General features: G+C 38.5%; 1 protein-coding gene across 1 annotated transcript in view; it reads right to left on the bottom strand.

The window, feature by feature from the left end:
- The window catches only part of LOC117335123 (protein unc-13 homolog A-like), a 179,480-nt gene that overhangs the window by 70,320 nt on the left and 89,712 nt on the right, over positions 1 to 19,448 (bottom strand). The window contains 1 exon segment of the mRNA XM_033895048.1: positions 7,325 to 7,392. Within this exon segment, the coding sequence (XP_033750939.1) occupies positions 7,325 to 7,392 (68 nt within the window).

Raw genomic sequence — 19,448 nt, forward strand, 5'->3', positions numbered from 1 at the left:
TGTTACTGTATAATCCTCCATAAAAAGGAGATGGAAAGGAAATGGAGAAACTTGAAGAACTAGATCAGCTCAAATCATTCATAACTTCTGGTTAATGAATAATTGGGTATGTTAGCATTCCCAACCTTTCCCTGAATAGCTCAAATATAAGGACAGCTCTCCACAGGGAACAGGAGAGTAAATAGGCAGGTTACACAGCTCTCCACAGGGAACAGGGGAGTAAATAGGCAGGTTACACAGCTCTCCACAGGGAACAGGGGAGTAAATAGGCAGGTTACACAGCTCTCCACAGGGAACAGGGGAGTAAATAGGCAGGTTACACAGCTCTCCACAGGGAACAGGGGAGTAAATAGGCAGGTTACACAGCTCTCCACAGGGAACAGGGGAGTAAATAGGCAGGTTACACAGCTCTCCACAGGGGACAAGGGAGTAAATAGGCAGGTTACTCTAACAAATAATTACACAATATCAATACATAACTGTATACAGCTTCAGGCTTATTGGGGCTGTTCAAAGTGACAGACTCTGGCTGCATAAATTATTCATTCTCTAACTAGGCATGGTAAAATATATCCTATACTGGTGTCAGATATAACACTACACCCAATCACATGGAAAGTATCTTGAGAATACCATGAAAGCATTTTTTAATCTGCTAATGTTGGTTATCTTATACTTCTCTGATAAATTCCTTTATATAATACAGTGACCCTAAAATAGACAAGTGTCCTCAACAGGAAAAAACCAATATCTACATTATATCTATAGATATAAGATTATAGACAAATGTACCTTTAATATTCACAGCCTAATGAAGTTACATGGAGACTTTGTCTGGTAATGGACTACCTAAAACAGGTCTAAAAACCCAGCCAGAATCCACCACAGAAGATGTTATCACATTAGAAGTTTACTAGGCCAATGTTATCTATCAATGAAGTTTGCCATGACTTCGTTCAGTTTAAAGAACAGACAATTATTTACCTAGATGAAACAGACCATGCAGGTCTCAGTCTTGAAGTAAATAGCAAACTTAGTAAATTGATAAAAATTCTGCAATTTACATTTTAAGTAATCAAGGGTACAGGGGAGGTAATTACATCATTGCCAGACACTACATTGTACCTGTGATGTTAGTGGTAAAGGGGAGGTAACTATCTTACAGATGAGGATTACATACCTGTGATGTTAGAGGTAAAGGGGAGATAATTATCTTACAGATGAGGATTACATACCTGTGATGTGGCCTCAGACCACAGTTACACTTCCGGGTCGTTGTACACGAATGTAGTACATAAGTAAATTTCAGGTATTTTACTAAATATTTTTTCCTGACTTAGCTATTGCAGATATGTTCATAATTTTAACATATATTTGTAGTGCAATATCTATTCTAGTGGGAGAATTTTGTTTTGACACCATTTGCATGTTTGTTTGTGAGGAAGGACACAGGGAGTTATAAGGTTTGAGTAGTGATATTTTGTAATTTTCCGGATTTTCCCATAATATAGAGGGGTGGTGGCATTTAAATAAAAATATCTTTCTTAAATGCCGGTCATGAGGTACTTTCCAGCTCACTGCAGATTCAGATTGAACAGTTCTACAACATATATGAAAACTAGATTTTTTGCAATGTTTTGAAATATTTTTATTTTTATTTTTCTTTGGTATAACATAGAGGGAAATTAATTGTGGTCTGAGGCCTGCATAGGCTAGAGTTATACCCCGTCTAAAACTTCCGCTGTAGTCGGCACGTTTGAAGTAGACATTTGACAGGCTGGGATATTGAAGTTGAAGGTTTGTACTAGGTGTCAGTGTAAATTATGAATGAATTTATATTTTATTTGTCTTATTACATCACTTTTTCTATGATTTTAGCAAAATTTCATGTTAAAATTTGATAAAGTCTTATATATTGAGCCGGGTTGTCAGCAACGCACATGTTTACTTCAGTATACGTACTTTCACTTTCATGAACATCTAAAATTTAATTAGATACAGGAAAATGGAAAATTTTCTTGTGAAATATAGGGAAATGGTAACCCAGAAATCTGTGATTTCTGCGAACAGCAGGTGCAGGGTATGGATGGGACCACTGTCTAACAACAAAAAATATGGCATTGTAAGATACCGGCACCCGGACACAGGTGTCTGGAAAACGGTTACCGCACACCGTTTCTGTGTTATGCTGGATAAGGAAGTTTTAGAATTACCTGCACACTTTGATGCATCACACCTGTGTCATAATAATTTATGCACAACTGTTGACCATATCAGTTTGGAGCCACATGTTATTAACAACAACAGAATTCATTGTAAAAACTGTAATAATTGCACAGGACATGGGGAATATCCAGATTGTTTATTAGAATATATACAGGTACATTATCTGAAATATATGCATCAACATTTTATGTACATTTTGCACAGAGCACGGCTCAAGCTCGGCTCATCTCATACATCTCAATCATGGTTATTTCTATTGGTTTTTGTTTTGTTTTTGTTTTATTTTGTTTTTTTTAATGTTTTTGATGATTTCATTTTATGTACACACATATATATTTATATATAACTATTTGTGATAGTTGTGTTCATCATTGTTGGAGCTCAGTCTACTGGTGCTGAGGTCAGGATATGTGTCAAGCTGTCCCTTTTTATAATCAGATCTAGCTCCCTTATTTTTAATGTGCCTCTGAATAGCTTCTGCTTTCAGTTCTAGAGTCCTTTTCTTAAAAGCTGGGGTTTTTTGGTACTCTTGGTGGTAATTTTGCTCTGACTGCATTTGTCGCAGAGAGCGCCTCACTTCAGGTGCTACTGCTGCACCGAGGCACTCCATTTTTTTCATGAGGGAATTTCCCACCCCATTATTTGCTGTGTGGACAGCTCCATTGAATCGTGCATTCATATTCTTGCTATATAGCACATTTTTTGGTAAGCGGCTGTTAAGCAGCCTGAAAAAAGCCTCGCATCTTTGGGTATTTGCTCCAAGAGACATTCCTGTGATACATTCATCTGTTAATTTCATTTTCAGTATCTCGAGCAATAGCTGTTTGTCATTTTCATCTGGGTTCAAGCTAAATAGTTTATGTTTAGACAGGAATATGGACCTGTTCCACCAAGTACCACTACCAACTCCACCATTGCACACATAGGAGTATCTTTTGCACCGGGAACAATCCCCACTGTAGCACCTGAGGGTAGCATCTAGCACATGGGGTAGTTTTTCACGCATAATTTTGGTTTCCCCGGTACAATCTTTTGTGAGCTCTTTACAAATCAAACTACATCGAGCTTTTATGTCCCTGCTCAGAACTTTTTGTGATTCATTTTTTCCCTCTCTAGTGCTCATTCCGGGGAACATGTCTGAGCTGAAATGTGCTCGTATACATTTTCTAAATTGAGCTTGTCCTAAATGGGTGGGATCAGCTAGACGTTGGACTTTCCACATGGGTATAAAGTTTTTATATGCCGCATCTAGACCTGCGACAGATCTCGCGTCTCCATCAGATGTTGCGTACCGTACAATAAGATCCTGTTGGTACAATTGCTCACCCACAAGCTTAGCAGCTTCGAACTCGGATAGCGGTGTCCCCTCCCCTATTGTAGCACTACAGTCAATGTGGCCACCAGGACATTTAGCATCAAACCCTTTGAGCCGTAACCATTTACCCTTCCAGCATATCTGTGATTGGACGGCTATTCCCAAGATATAATTTTTGTCTGTAATGTCCTCACGCGCTATTAGTGCTAATTGTACAGCACTTGTACCAGGCTTGTTACGGCAGGTTATTGTTGACCTATTGTATCTTCCGTCAACTTGTACGTTAACCATGTTGGGGTCTCCCCTCAACTCGCATATCTCCCTTACCTCTTTTGCTTTATTAGCCATATCCTCTTTATTTAGTGATATTATTTTCTCCCCCACCATATTAGCATTTCTCTGCATACCACTACGGCAGGGGGGAACCAAGTTCATTGAATTAAACAAACGCCGTGCACCTGCTGGCCCCATAGGTGTTTCTTGGAGGCCAGCGTGCATTGTCAGATTTGGTACTGCAGGGTTTGGTCCCCTTTTTGGGGATTGAACTTCATTGTACATCTTATGTGTATCAGACACCCAACCACATGTTTTACATGAGACCTGAAATTTACATGTTACTCCTATTTTGATCTCATTGTAAATATCAACATCTGGGTTGTCACACCTGTGTGAGGAGATAATTTGCATGAGGTCTCCAATTTTCTCTGTATTTATTAATCGATTACCCTGATTTCTGATACGAGTTTGTAATCTAGGCTTTTTATTCATGTTTTCATGTAGGTCTAAAGCCTCTAGATCAGTCGCTTTGGTTTTTCTGGGCCTAAGGAGTTTCACATTACCAGGGTTACCTTCAGTGTCAGAAGTGCTGGGAAAGTTGCTACCAGGGCGCGTTACTGTAACTAAAGAAAAGACATTGGGACTCAATCGTTTCCAGGTGCCTGATTCGTTTTTAGTTAAAACCTTACTTACCCCATGTCCTGCAGTTGTTTTACCCTTATTATGTGGTGTGTTACCATACTGGAAAGCAGATTTTAGTCTTTTCTTCCTCCCTTTCATGGTGCTGTCAGGCCAAATATCCCTCTAAAATTGACCCCTATATATCCAAAACCCTTTATTTTACCTGAACTTACATAAAACACATATGGTCTAAATATATACACCACTTAATAAGGATTACAAGCCCACAGGAAGGGGATATCTCATACCCAAATCCCCCTGGTGCTGACCAATGAAGAGAGGGCACCTGCCTACCTGGGTGTGTTTGTCATGTGTTTACTAATTAATTAATTGGGCTATAAAGTTTCAATTACACTCATTTTATAGGGGGAAACTTCCTGTATACAGTGGTATAAAGTTAGACAGGCTGTGATTTTTGAAAAAAAAACTGTTTCATTTTTACTGAAAAAAATTGTGTTGAAAAGTGTATTTTTTTACATGGATTATTAAAAATTCCTTATCAAGTTCATTTTTGTGAAAATTGAAAAACAACATATAAATTTCAGAAAAGTATTGAATAAGCTTTAATTTGATATATGATGTTGATATATTACTTGAATATTGATGGCCCAATTAGCCATTTACATATTGGGTCTCTCAGAAGTCTCATTGGCAGAGTAGAGTTTTACAGAGGATGGGGGTAGGGTAACTGAAAATGATATAACTTTTTCATTTATGAAGTAAATTTCACAATAATTTGCAATAACATGTGTTATTGTATGCCAAATGTGGTGATATAACCAGAAAATTGTATCTCTAAAAAATACATATATACAGGCCTCAGACCACAGTTACACTTCCGGGTCGTTGTACACGAATGTAGTACATAAGTAAATTTCAGGTATTTTACTAAATATTTTTTCCTGACTTAGCTATTGCAGATATGTTCATAATTTTAACATATATTTGTAGTGCAATATCTATTCTAGTGGGAGAATTTTGTTTTGACACCATTTGCATGTTTGTTTGTGAGGAAGGACACAGGGAGTTATAAGGTTTGAGTAGTGATATTTTGTAATTTTCCGGATTTTCCCATAATATAGAGGGGTGGTGGCATTTAAATAAAAATATCTTTCTTAAATGCCGGTCATGAGGTACTTTCCAGCTCACTGCAGATTCAGATTGAACAGTTCTACAACATATATGAAAACTAGATTTTTTGCAATGTTTTGAAATATTTTTATTTTTATTTTTCTTTGGTATAACATAGAGGGAAATTAATTGTGGTCTGAGGCCATGTTAGTGGTAAAGGGGAGGTAACTATCTTACAGATGAGGATGACATACCTGTGATGTTAGTGGTAAAGGGGAGGTAACTATCTTACAGATGAGGATTACATACCTGTGATGTTAGAGGTAAAGGGGAGATAATTATCTTACAGATGAGGATTACATACCTGTGATGTTAGTGGTAAAGGGGAGGTAATTATCTTACAGATGAGGATTACATACCTGTGTTATTAGTGGTAAAGGGGAGGTAATTATCTTACAGATGAGGATTACATACCTGTGTTATTAGTGGTAAAGGGGAGATAATTATCATACAGATGAGGATTACATACCTGTGTTATTAGTGGTAAAGGGGAGGTAACTATCTTACAGATGAGGATTACATACCTGTGATGTTAGTGGTAAAGGGGAGGTAACTATCTTACAGATGAGGATTACATACCTGTGATGTTAGTGGTAAAGGGGAGGTAATTATCTTACAGATGAGGATGACATACCTGTGTTATTAGTGGTAAAGGGGAGGTAACTATCTTACAGATGAGGATTACATACCTGTGTTATTAGTGGTAAAGGGGAGGTAACTATCTTACAGATGAGGATTACATACCTGTGATGTTAGTGGTAAAGGGGAGGTAATTATCTTACAGATGAGGATGACATACCTGTGATGTTAGTGGTAAAGGGGAGGTAATTATCATACAGATGAGGATGACATACCTATGATGTTAGTGGTAAAGGGGAGGTAACTATCTTACAGATGAGGATGACATACCTGTGTTATTAGAGGTAAAGGGGAGGTAACTATCTTACAGATGAGGATAACATACCTGTGATGTTAGTGGTAAAGGGGAGGTAATTATCTTACAGATGAGGATGATATACCTGTGATGTTAGTGGTAAAGGGGAGGTAACTATCTTACAGATGAGGATGACATACCTGTGTTATTAGTGGTAAAGGGGAGGTAACTATCTTACAGATGAGGATGACATACCTGTGATGTTAGTGGTAAAGGGGAGATAATTATCATACAGATGAGGATGACATACCTATGATGTTAGTGGTAAAGGGGAGGTAACTATCTTACAGATGAGGATTACATACCTGTGATGTTAGTGGTAAAGGGGAGGTAACTATCTTACAGATGAGGATTACATACCTGTGATGTTAGTGGTAAAGGGGAGGTAATTATCATACAGATGAGGATGACATACCTGTGTTATTAGTGGTAAAGGGGAGGTAACTATCTTACAGATGAGGATTACATACCTGTGATGTTAGTGGTAAAGGGGAGGTAACTATCTTACAGATGAGGATTACATACCTGTGATGTTAGTGGTAAAGGGGAGGTAACTATCTTACAGATGAGGATGACATACCTGTGATGTTAGTGGTAAAGGGGAGATAATTATATTAGAGACAGAGATTACATAGCGGTACAAGGGAGGTAATTACAAAACAGACATGACATACCTGTAATGATAGCGGTACAGGAGAGTTAATTACATTATAGACAGAGATTACATACCTGATTTTTAATAATATTAGCTGCACACTTACCCGCCATTGTGCTGTATACCGTGCCCATCCCGGTCATCTGACACATCACCGTCCATCAGTGTACCCGGCTGAAAAACACATGAGAGAAAAACTTGTGATTAGTACAAAATATGTAAATTCTGATGACAGCTCCTGGCTGAATTGATGTTCTACTGATGTCAAACTGCTTGTAATATCATCTGGATATTAATGATAATGGTGGACATCAACATGGATATCACATAAGTTATATCTTGATTTTGACTATATGCATAATGCACCGCTCAGACAATTCTTTGTGACATCAATTCCAGAGTAGTGGCGATGACAAGATAGCACCGTCTTCAATGTGAAACAGCTCCAAAGAAACTCATTAGTGAAAGTTTTGATACAACTTTCTGCTCAGGTCACGTAACAATAAGAAGAATGTGACAGTTACAAATTTTAAGAACCATCTGTGAACCATAAATAGCTGATCCATTGAAAGTCTTGTCATGATATTCAGGAGTACTGTGAAAATGAATAATGGGCCTACTCTCTAGAGCTCATATTCAGTGTCTTAAACAATGAACAATGGGCCATGTCCTACTCTCTATCTGAGGTCCAGTGTCTGTAACAATGGGCCATGTCCTACTCTCTATCTGAGGTCCAGTGTCTGTAACAATGGGCCACGTCCTACTCTCCATGGTCCCCACATCACACATTGTTGGTATAACAACATAATACTACACGGACCTCTCCATGGCCCCTACATCACACACTGTTGGTGTAACAACATAATACTACATGGACCTCTCCATGGCCCCCACATCACACACTGTTGGTGTAACAACATAATACTACACGGACCTCTCCATGGTCCCCACATCACACATACACGGACCTCTCCATGGCCTCCACATCACACCTACACGGACCTCTCCATGGCCTCCACATCACACACTGTTGGTGTAACAACATAATACTACACAGACCTCTCCATGGTTCCCACATCACACATTGTTGGTGTAACAACATAATACTATATGGACCTCTCCATGGTCCCCACATCACACCTACACGGACCCCTCCATGGCCCCCACATCACACACTGTTGGTGTAACAACATAATACTACACGGACCTCTCCATAGTCCCCACATCACACCTACACGGACCTCTCCATGGCCCCCACATCACACCTACACGGACCTCTCCATGGCCTCCACATCACACATTGTTGGTGTAACAACATAATACTACATGGACCCCTCCATGGCCCCCACATCACACATTGTTGGTGTAACAACATAATACTACACGGACCTCTCCATGGCCCCCACATCACACATACATGGACCTCTCCATGGCCTCCACATCACACATTGTTGGTGTAACAACATAATACTACATGGACCCCTCCATGGCCCCCACATCACACATTGTTGGTGTAACAACATAATACTACACGGACCTCTCCATGGCCCCCACATCACACATACATGGACCTCTCCATGGCCTCCACATCACACATTGTTGGTGTAACAACATAATACTACACGGACCTCTCCATGGCCCCCACATCACACATACATGGACCTCTCCATGGCCCCCACATCACACATTGTTGGTGTAACAACATAATACTACACGGACCTCTCCATGGCCCCCACATCACACATACATGGACCTCTCCATGGCCCCCACATCACACATTGTTGGTGTAACAACATAATACTACACGGACCTCTCCATGGCCCCCACATCACACCTACACGGACCTCTCCATGGCCTCCACATCACACATTGTTGGTGTAACAACATAATACTACACGGACCTCTCCATGGTCCCCACATCCCACATTGTTGGTGTAACAACATAATACTACATGGACCCCTCCATGGCCCCCACATCACACATTGTTGGTGTAACAACATAATACTACATGGACCCCTCCATGGCCCCCACATCACAAATTGTTGGTGTAACAACATAATACTACACGGACCTCTCCATGGCCCCCACATCACACACTGTTGGTGTAACAACATAATACTACACGGACCTCTCTATGGTCCCCACATCACACCTACACGGACCTCTCCATGGCCCCCACATCACACCTACACGGACCTCTCCATGGCCTCCACATCACACATTGTTGGTGTAACAACATAATACTACACGGACCTCTCCATGGCCTCCACGTCACACCTACACGGACCTCTCCATGGTCCCCACATCACACATTGTTGGTGTAACAACATAATACTACACGGACCTCTCCATGGCCTCCACATCACACATTGTTGGTGTAACAACATAATACTACATGGACCTCTCCATGGCCTCCACATCACACATTGTTGGTGTAACAACATAATACTACATGGACCTCTCCATGGCCCCCACATCACACATTGTTGGTGTAACAACATAATACTATTGGACCTCTTCATGGCATCGATGTTACAAATAGATTTTCTATCCCACTGGTGCCTTGCGAATCTCATATATTCCAGACAATCTAATTCTACATATCAAGAACATTGACCAAATATGGGACTCATTCAAATCCTCCAATAGGATCCTCTGTGTTAGCTTAGTGACATGTTACTGCAAACAATATGCCCCAAAGGGAAAATTGGCAGAATCAAGCAGCTAAGAAATGGCAGGAATTGCAATAACTGAATATAATGTGTTGACCTGCAAAACTTCAATGCTTACAAACCACATAATATACTGTCAGTAAAACACCAAGTTTACAAGTCACATCTCAAATCATTCAAACAGACCACAACAAGAAGTAATAAGTATAATTGTATGCATTGGTCACAAGGAATGACAACATTGTAAAGTATAGATTCTAACACAACATTGTAAAGTATAGATTCTAACACACTACTATACAGCAGAGTCTGGCTATAAACTATATAATGTTATCCTGGCAGTCGTTACCTGAAATCCAATAAACTTGGAGCTTTTTCCTGTCGACACTACACCTGTCATCCCAGGGACATCCCTGAAAACAGGCCCAGGGTCACTTGACAAGGCTTGAAGTAATTTAAACTGTTCCAATTACATACCTATAGGTAGATATACCTATGTGTTGGATGTTGGACAATAGCAAAAATTGGCCGCCACTATACTGTGGTTCAGAATATATACTTGGGAATACACTAAGCGCCTCAGTGATTTTGAAAGTGTAAGTCTACCTGTATATATAGAAAGCATTGGCTGATCAACAAAAGACAACTGAGGTGGACAAATCAATGTAAATATTTTTCCTGAAGTTTACATTTACAACAAGCTTTTTACCTCATTTTTTTTAACATGAATAATAATGCAGAAATGCTTAAGAGCTAAGCTTTACCAAATAATGAACAACAGTACTGCAAGCTGTAATCAATCAACCTGATAAATTACAATAAAACTGTAGTTCTCAACTGCAAAAAGGCTGTCCACTTTTAACCAAACTGCTATTATAAATACTGTATCAATGTAGTAAACATTGCCAGTAGTGAAAAGCTGTGTTAACACGTAACAAACATTTAATTATTAACCAGAGGAATTGAAACGTAAAACTACCAGTCTAGACAGTACACTAAACACGGAAGCTGTAGGTCCTACTATTTTTAACAGATGTCATATCAGATAGTCCCCTTAAAATCCACCTTTATCCAAACAGGCCAGTCAGTAGCTGCCATTCAAATCTCAAATTAGAAAGGATTTTATATTTTAGAAATACTTAACTGTAAACACAGCATGTAAAGCCATGAGACAGTGGCCTACACTCTCCACATCTAGGTAGATCTCTGGACAACTAGAACCTTTTCCTGTATTGCTTGTCGTCACACAAGGTGTGCTAGTTTTAAAGTTTTGTTTATTTATCCTATCTATTGGAATATAATGACCCTTAGTTCCATTAGTGTCAGTCATATTCTTATCCTAACTGGACAGGGCTTAAATTGGTCAACAACTTAGTCACACAGGCTTTTGGTTCAAAACAAAGAGGTGGGAGGAGAATTTGTACACTTAAAAATAACACAGGCCTTTTGGATGGGAGGCGGAGTTGCACACTTGATGGTGACAAGGGGCCTTTGGTTATAAGAACTGATGAGAAGCTGACTTTATAATGGCATAGGTATTTGGTAGAGAACACAAGGGGAGATTTGTACAGTTTAGTGATGTAGGTTTTTGGTAGAGAACACAGGGGAATATTTGTACAGTTTAGTGATGTAGGTCTTTGGTACAGAATACAGAGGGATATTTGTACAGTTTAGTGATGTAGATCTTTGGTACAGAACACAGAGGGATATTTGTACAGTTTAGTGATGTAGGTCTTTGGTACAGAATACAGGTGGAGATTTGTACAGTTTAGTGATGTAGGTCTATGGTACAGAATACAGGTGGAGATTTGTACAGTTTAGTGATGTAGGTTTTTGGTAGAGAACACAGGGGAATATTTGTACAGTTTAGTGATGTAGGTCTTTGGTACAGAATACAGAGGGATATTTGTACAGTTTAGTGATGTAGATCTTTGGTACAGAACACAGAGGGATATTTGTACAGTTTAGTGATGTAGGTCTTTGGTACAGAATACAGGTGGAGATTTGTACAGTTTAGTGATGTAGGTCTATGGTACAGAATACAGGTGGAGATTTGTACAGTTTAGTGATGTAGGTTTTTGGTAGAGAACACAGGGGAATATTTGTACAGTTTAGTGATGTAGGTCTTTGGTACAGAATACAGAGGGATATTTGTACAGTTTAGTGATGTAGATCTTTGGTACAGAACACAGAGGGATATTTGTACAGTTTAGTGATGTAGGTCTTTGGTACAGAATACAGGTGGAGATTTGTACAGTTTAGTGATGTAGGTCTTTGGTACAGAATACAGGGGAATATTTGTACAGTTTAGTGATGTAGGTCTTTGGTACAGAACACAGGGGAATATTTGTACAGTTTAGTGATGTAGGTCTTTGGTACAGAATACAGGTGGAGATTTGTACAGTTTAGTGATGTAGGTCTTTGGTACAGAATACAGGTGGAGATTTGTACAGTTTAGTGATGTAGGTCTTTGGTACAGAATACAGGTGGAGATTTGTACAGTTTAGTGATGTAGGTCTTTGGTACAGAATACAGGTGGAGATTTGTACAGTTTAGTGATGTAGGTCTTTGGTACAGAATACAGAGATATATTTGTACAGTTTAGTGATGTAGGTCTTTGGTACAGAACACAGGGGAATATTTGTACAGTTTAGTGATGTAGGTCTTTGGTACAGAATACAGGTGGAGATTTGTACAGTTTAGTGATGTAGGTCTTTGGTACAGAATACAGAGATATATTTGTACAGTTTAGTGATGTAGGTCTATGGTACAGAATACAGGTGGAGATTTGTACATCACCACAGGTCGGCTGAGTGATGTATGCCTGTGGAACAGATCACAGGAGAGACATGTACAAGCTTCTAACCCACATTTGGATTTATAAATTGGTCACACAGGACTTCATGCAAACTTGCAAAGTCCAAAACTGAGTTACATGCATTCAAGAAAACAGTTTTACTTATATACAGTATTTATATAGTGATGACAGAGCCAGGATATGTACAGTATACTCATGGAAGTAGGGAATATCTAACTAAAGTACTCCATTCTTCTCCTTTGTATTTCCACCAGTTTTATACAATTCTGTAAAACAGAAACTTGCTATAATATACTCCTCCTAACCCTTATATCTCTAGTAGACTTGCTCAAGTCATAATACGCTATACATTTGTACTTACTTACTAAGTTGTTGTACCATCACACGGAGAACCATCAAGAAAAGAGTTGATTAAATTATCCAAACTAAGATGTAGGTCACACAATCCTCTTATCATATGAACTAAGTCTTTTCATTAGTTCTGATCACATTCTTTGTCAGCAATCCTATTATATAACACAAGTGCAGATGCTTCTATACACAGATAGCTACCATTTAGTTTATAAGTGCGACACAGGAATTAAGTACTCTCTTGTTGACAATGGTGGGTGGATGGTTGGGGTGAAGGATTGTCAGGTTCAACAGGGACATTGGCGGGTTGGGTGTTCAACAAATACAAGAGGCGCAGAGGGCCTGTATCGCGCACCTGGTTGAATTAACCAAACGTCAAAATAATGTTCACGTTCGATTCAATAAAAGCTTTATTTGTTGATGTCTTACAATATTCTATATGATGATTGGGTGAGTATCTCAACTACTTCAAAAATATAACATGGAGACAAAGTCCCTAGGGGGTTGGGGAAAGACCCTAGGGCCTATTTTTACAACATGACTGCATTTATCTCTTGATGCCTAGCAATGCTATATATTGTAATGAGGTAGGTATCTCAACAATTTCAAATATATAACCAAGAAACTGAGTCCCTAGGAGTGGGAAAAGACCCCAGGGCCTATTTCTGTTTTAAATACTTTGTACAAATTTGAATCCCAGCCACATAGGGATGTTTCCTACCAAATTTGGTTAACTTCTTATCAGTGGTTAAGACAAAGAAGTCAATTGTTGATGGCTGTACGCCAGATGCCTGTAATGGTATTGCAAAATATGCACTAATAAGTATAGGCTGCTAGTGTAAGACATTGAATTAACATGTTATTTAGTTTTATGCTGATAACTGTAAAGCTGACGAGGAGATAGAATGGGTTAGATGGTAAGATAGTAGTTTTACCTGTGGATAAGACATGCTCAGTGACACACCCCTCTCCTGGGAAAGGTTTTTTGCCCTAGGGATCGTCATTGTCCTCATCAGAGAGCTTCGATACAATGTCATCCAAGACGGAACAGAGTAGGCAGTATCTGCCGTATGCTTCCAAGTTCTCTTTTCAAGTAATTTAATGTCTGATGGATTTATTACAGTTGAATTACGTCTGAAAAATCTTGAATTTTGATCCAAGCTGTTATCACTTGGAAGCACATAATGTCTCGACCTCGCTCCTGCTTCACTTTTGTCATTTTCACTTTTCCGTCGACAAATAGCCACATGGTGCATTTTGACCAGGTCAAACCTCTCGGGAGAACCATAAGCCATTAATGTTTGTAGTCTTTAGAATTAAAACTTCTATTTGCCCAAAGTTTGGATCCCAATATGGATTTGGTCATACTTTTATAAAATTCTTTTAATACCTTTTCTCTAGACATATCCTTAAATAGTAGAAATAATTTTATGAAAATACGACATCTTATGGAGAATTATGAAAATATGACAACCCTTGTGGTATTAAGAAAATACTATATCTCCTGTGGAATTCAGAAAAAAAATTTGAAAATCATTCAAACAAAATTGGAAGCGATATATATCATATACCCATTAAAATAAGTAGGAATATGCACATCCACTGAGGAAGAAAATCAATGAAATTACAAAAAAAATCAAAGAATAAATTTGAGCTCTGTGTTAAGTAAAAATTCACATACATAAGAAAAAATTATAGATCACCTTTCCTCACTCCAGAAACACCTGTTCACTCAGAAACATAATAGGATTTCTGTTTGGAATACATTAATCCAAAGTATAACAACTGTTTTCTTGAAAATATTTCTTCCTACTATAGGAAGACATGGTCTATCCACTGCTAAATGTATCCGATAGAAGCTTTAAAAAGAGATAAAAACCACATCCATCAATATGAGAATGTCCTGTGAAAATCAAGACTCTTCTTGAGAGAGCACTAGATATTTGTCTACATCCGATGTATATTGATCCAAAATGGACACCTATACAACACTGTGACAAAGTTAGAAGAAACCATGCAACAACACCTTTCGCTGATTCCATCCTAATACGACATTGATTTTCATTGATAAAGTTTGAATTGAAATATCACAATGTTCTAAGCAACACACGAGTAGCACTGTATGACTGCTGGCAAACATTGTCAACTTAAACATAATATAAACATTTCTTTTTTTATCCTGCAAAAATCAAGTTACACATGAATAGTAATATAAGAACCATTTAACGTTTAGTCTATTCTGCGATGATTGATGTTGAATACACTAGCTGAAGAATGTCTTTCCTTGCAAAAATTTTATCTCCGCAGAACAACAGATGAATATGTTATGGACCAAAAAATCAATTTCTCAGGATGTTTTGCTGGAGATGTAAAGAGCCGTGAAGTTCTGTTATGCATTGATGAGTTCCTTATCATACTGTAGAACATCTCCATTAACTTGGCCCTACCGACTTGAAATTGAAATTTTTGTTTACGAGATAGTGTTTAACCGCATCGAGGCATAATCAGTGCACTTATAGTAGTAGTAAGAGGGCAGACAATTAAAATACTGTTAAGAGACGGAATATTTCCTAGTGTTGTGACATTAGCGGTTAGAGGACAGACAATTGACAATACTGTTATCAGATGGAATATTTCCTAGCATTGTAACATTAGCGGTTAGAGGAAAGACAATTGACAATACTGTAAAGTATGCGTCCTAAGGATGCAATGTCCTTCAGTAAACTGTGATTAGCTCCCTCAGGATAAGGATTTGTTCCCGACAACCTTATGACAGAATGACTACCTTACTATAGACCTGTCAATAAACTGTCTGTTCTATACTAGCAGTGTTTTGATGGATCCTTTTTGACCTTGACATTTATAGAACTTTCAGAGACTCTCCAGAGAAATAAAGAGAAGATTGTATTTCGGTTCACATGAAGCACTTAAATTTCAAATGGCACTATACATTACCAACATATGTTGATTGGATCAGAACTCCATAACACAAAGGTCATATGCGGCGGCCCAACTCATATTTAATAACAAAATCACTAAATATTTATTGCTATCAATAACAAAATAAGGACACTTTTTCAAGAACCTTGAGATCTATAAAACCTTATATAAACCTTGTATAAAATGTGGTATAAACTGACCACATACCTTACATTACTAGAATACCGACACGTCAGTGAAGCAGCGTGTCCAACTCTAAACAAAAATGAATTGCAATGTGACCTTACATGAATACTTATATAACTGCAAATATATACCAATAACAACATATGCAATAATTCAATATTATAATTATGGTGAGAGAAGTTGATTGAGGGATAAAGTGAAGCCTTTCACCCATTAACATTGAAGAATATCCACGCAAATGTAACAATTTAGTGACCTTGACCCTAGAAATATTTTAAACCTTTATTGCATACAGTCTACCCTCGTTATACCGCCATAATTGACACGGACGAAATGTGGCGATATAACGAGGGTAGACTGTATGCAATAAAGGTTCGTATCGAATCATGAAAATTACAACAGTAAAAGATAATGTTGTACCAACGTTTTTGTTCGCCAATATGTCACCAACAGTTCGTCTTTTAATTGGTAAATCCGACAAAGTTGAGAAATGATTGACAACCTGTTGGTGTGAAACTTTTGGGTTTTCACTCGCAAATTTAATTATCAAACCCTTCTGACCATGATCAAGAAGAACACGCTTTCGTCTCGGAGCAGAAAATCAGTCATGCATTATTACAAATCAAACCATACCTGTGTGTAGATGTCACATATATAAACATTGATACATATATCTACCTGAGCGATAGAAACTCATTCAAGCGTATAACTAAGTTACCTGTGAAAAATGAAATACCTTAATTCTATAAATAGAACACTAAAGAGTTCCTCCATCGCAGAAAAAACGAACCACGATGGCGATATCGTCGAGGGTAATATATAGGGATTCGGGACGTTTGTATTGTTATGAACGTGGCGGATGGCGGTATGCGAGGGTGGCGAACTTAACGAGGGAATTATATAGAAGGGAAATCCGTTCTAGGGGTGTAGGTGGCGGTATGCCAGGGTGGCGGTAGATTCGGGTGGCGATAGGTCGAGGGTACACTGTATCTGTATATCGCAAGCGTTTTATCATGCAGAATTTCACAAAGTTTGGCCTTCTGTATGGGCCTTAGATGAGATTAATCTCACATTTCTGGTTCTATTTGTAGAAACATTGACCTTAACCTTAGGATCTCTTTACATCCCACATCACAATGTAACACCATGTTAAGTTTCAGAAAGTTTGGCTTCCTTGATTCCAAGATAATCCTCGGAAGCAAATGTGTTGACAGACAGACAGACAGGTGGACACCGTGATAACTACAGATCCCCCGTGATTCCAGGCCCCAATTAAATATAGACACCACTTGGGCATTAACTCAGGACAACAGTATACAATTCACGTAAATTACCTTGACTAGTCAGCCAACCAAAAGTACAAATTTTTATACCGTTCTAATTTTTGTTATACAAATGAAATAAAAGATTTCCCATTTATCAAATCTACCCTAACTTAATGAGTGATTTGCGGATATGACTGCCATCAGGGAATGCCCTAAAGTGTTCCTTGGCTATCCCTGACAACTTTGCCTGGCTTCCTCTTCACTTTCTTAGCGATACGTAATTGTACTTTAGACCCGACTATTTGACAGCAGCTAGGAACAACTCGTATGTCCCTACACCAATGGCTATAAGCCTTTCTTTGAGGGAGCTGTCATTATTCCCATATACACAGCATCTAACAACTAACAAAATTTTTGGGTGTGTTTTAGCCAACTTCCTATGCTATTTTTCAATTGAGACTGAGAGAGTTTACTGCAGTAACATTAGTAAGGCAATGGTAATGTCAAAATTAGTTAAAAAATACATTTTTAAAACAAGCATATGTTCAATATCTATTCCTGAATTTCACAAAAAACTTTTAATGTTTCTCGCTGAATTCACAGAGCAGTTTTCCAATGCTTTTATGTGTATCATTATTTAAGTTACCATTTCAAAATCCACTTATACTGTATGTCACTTAGTAAATACCTGTCACACCCAGATGAATAATTAGATATAATCTGACAATAAATTGACAAGTCATTAAAGGACACATGTATGGCTGCCAATAGAACTTTTGTATGCCTGCTAATAGAAGTTTGTTTGCCTGCTAAAAGATGTTTTGTTTGCCTGCTAATAGAAGTTTTGTATGCCTGCGAATAAACGTTTTTGTATGCCTACTTATAAATGTTTTGTATGCCTGCTAATAAACATTTTGTATGCATGCTTATAAAAGTTTTGTATACAAACTGATAAAGGTTTTGTATGCCTGCTAATAGAGGTTTTGTATGCCTGCATGCAAATAGACAAACTTTGTATGCCTGCTAACAGAAGTTTTGTATGCCTGCCAATAGAAGTTTTGTATGCCTGCTAATAGAAGTTTTGTATGCCTACTGGTGGAGGTTTTGTATGCGTGCAAATAGAAAAATTTTGTTTGCCTGCAAATAGAAGTTTTTGTATGCTTTCTGGTGGAGGTTTTGTATGCCTACTGGTGGATGTTTTGTATGCCTACTGGTGGATGTTTTGTATGTCTACTGGTGGAGGTTTTGTATGCATGCTGGTGGAGGTTTTGTATGTCTACTGGTGAAGGTTTTGTATGTCTACTGGTGGAGGTTTTGTATGCTTTCTGGTGGAGGTTTTGTATGCTTGCTGGTGGATGTTTTGTATGCCTACTGGTGGAGGTTTTGTATGTCTACTGGTGGAGGTTTTGTATGTCTACTGGTGGAGGTTTTGTATGTCTACTGGTGGAGGTTTTGTATGCCTACTGGTGGAGGTTTTGTATGTCTACTGGTGAAGGTTTTGTATGCCTACTGGTGGAGGTTTTGTATGTCTACTGGTGGAGGTTTTGTATGCTTTCTAGTGGAGGTTTTGTATGCTTTCTGGTGGAGGTTTTCTATGCTTTCTGGTGGAGGTTTTGTTTGCCTGCTGGTGGAGGTTTTGTATGCTTTCTGGTGTAGGTTTTGTATGCCTACTGGTGGAGGTTTTGTATGTCTACTGGTGGAGGTTTTGTATGCTTTCTGGTGGAGGTTTTGTTTGCCTGCTGGTGGAGGTTTTGTATGCTTTCTGGTGGATGTTTTGTATGTCTACTGGTTGATGTTTTGTATGTCTACTGGTGGAGGTTTTGTATGCTTTCTGGTGGAGGTTTTGAATGCCTACTGGTGGATGTTTTGTATGCCTACTGGTGGATGTTTTGTATGTCTACTGGTGGAGGTTTTGTATGCATGCTGGTGGAGGTTTTGTATGTCTACTGGTGAAGGTTTTGTATGTCTACTGGTGGAGGTTTTGTATGCTTTCTGGT

This window comes from Pecten maximus, chromosome 9 (assembly GCF_902652985.1).
Source record: "Pecten maximus chromosome 9, xPecMax1.1, whole genome shotgun sequence".
Classification (NCBI taxonomy): Eukaryota; Metazoa; Mollusca; class Bivalvia; order Pectinida; family Pectinidae; genus Pecten; species Pecten maximus.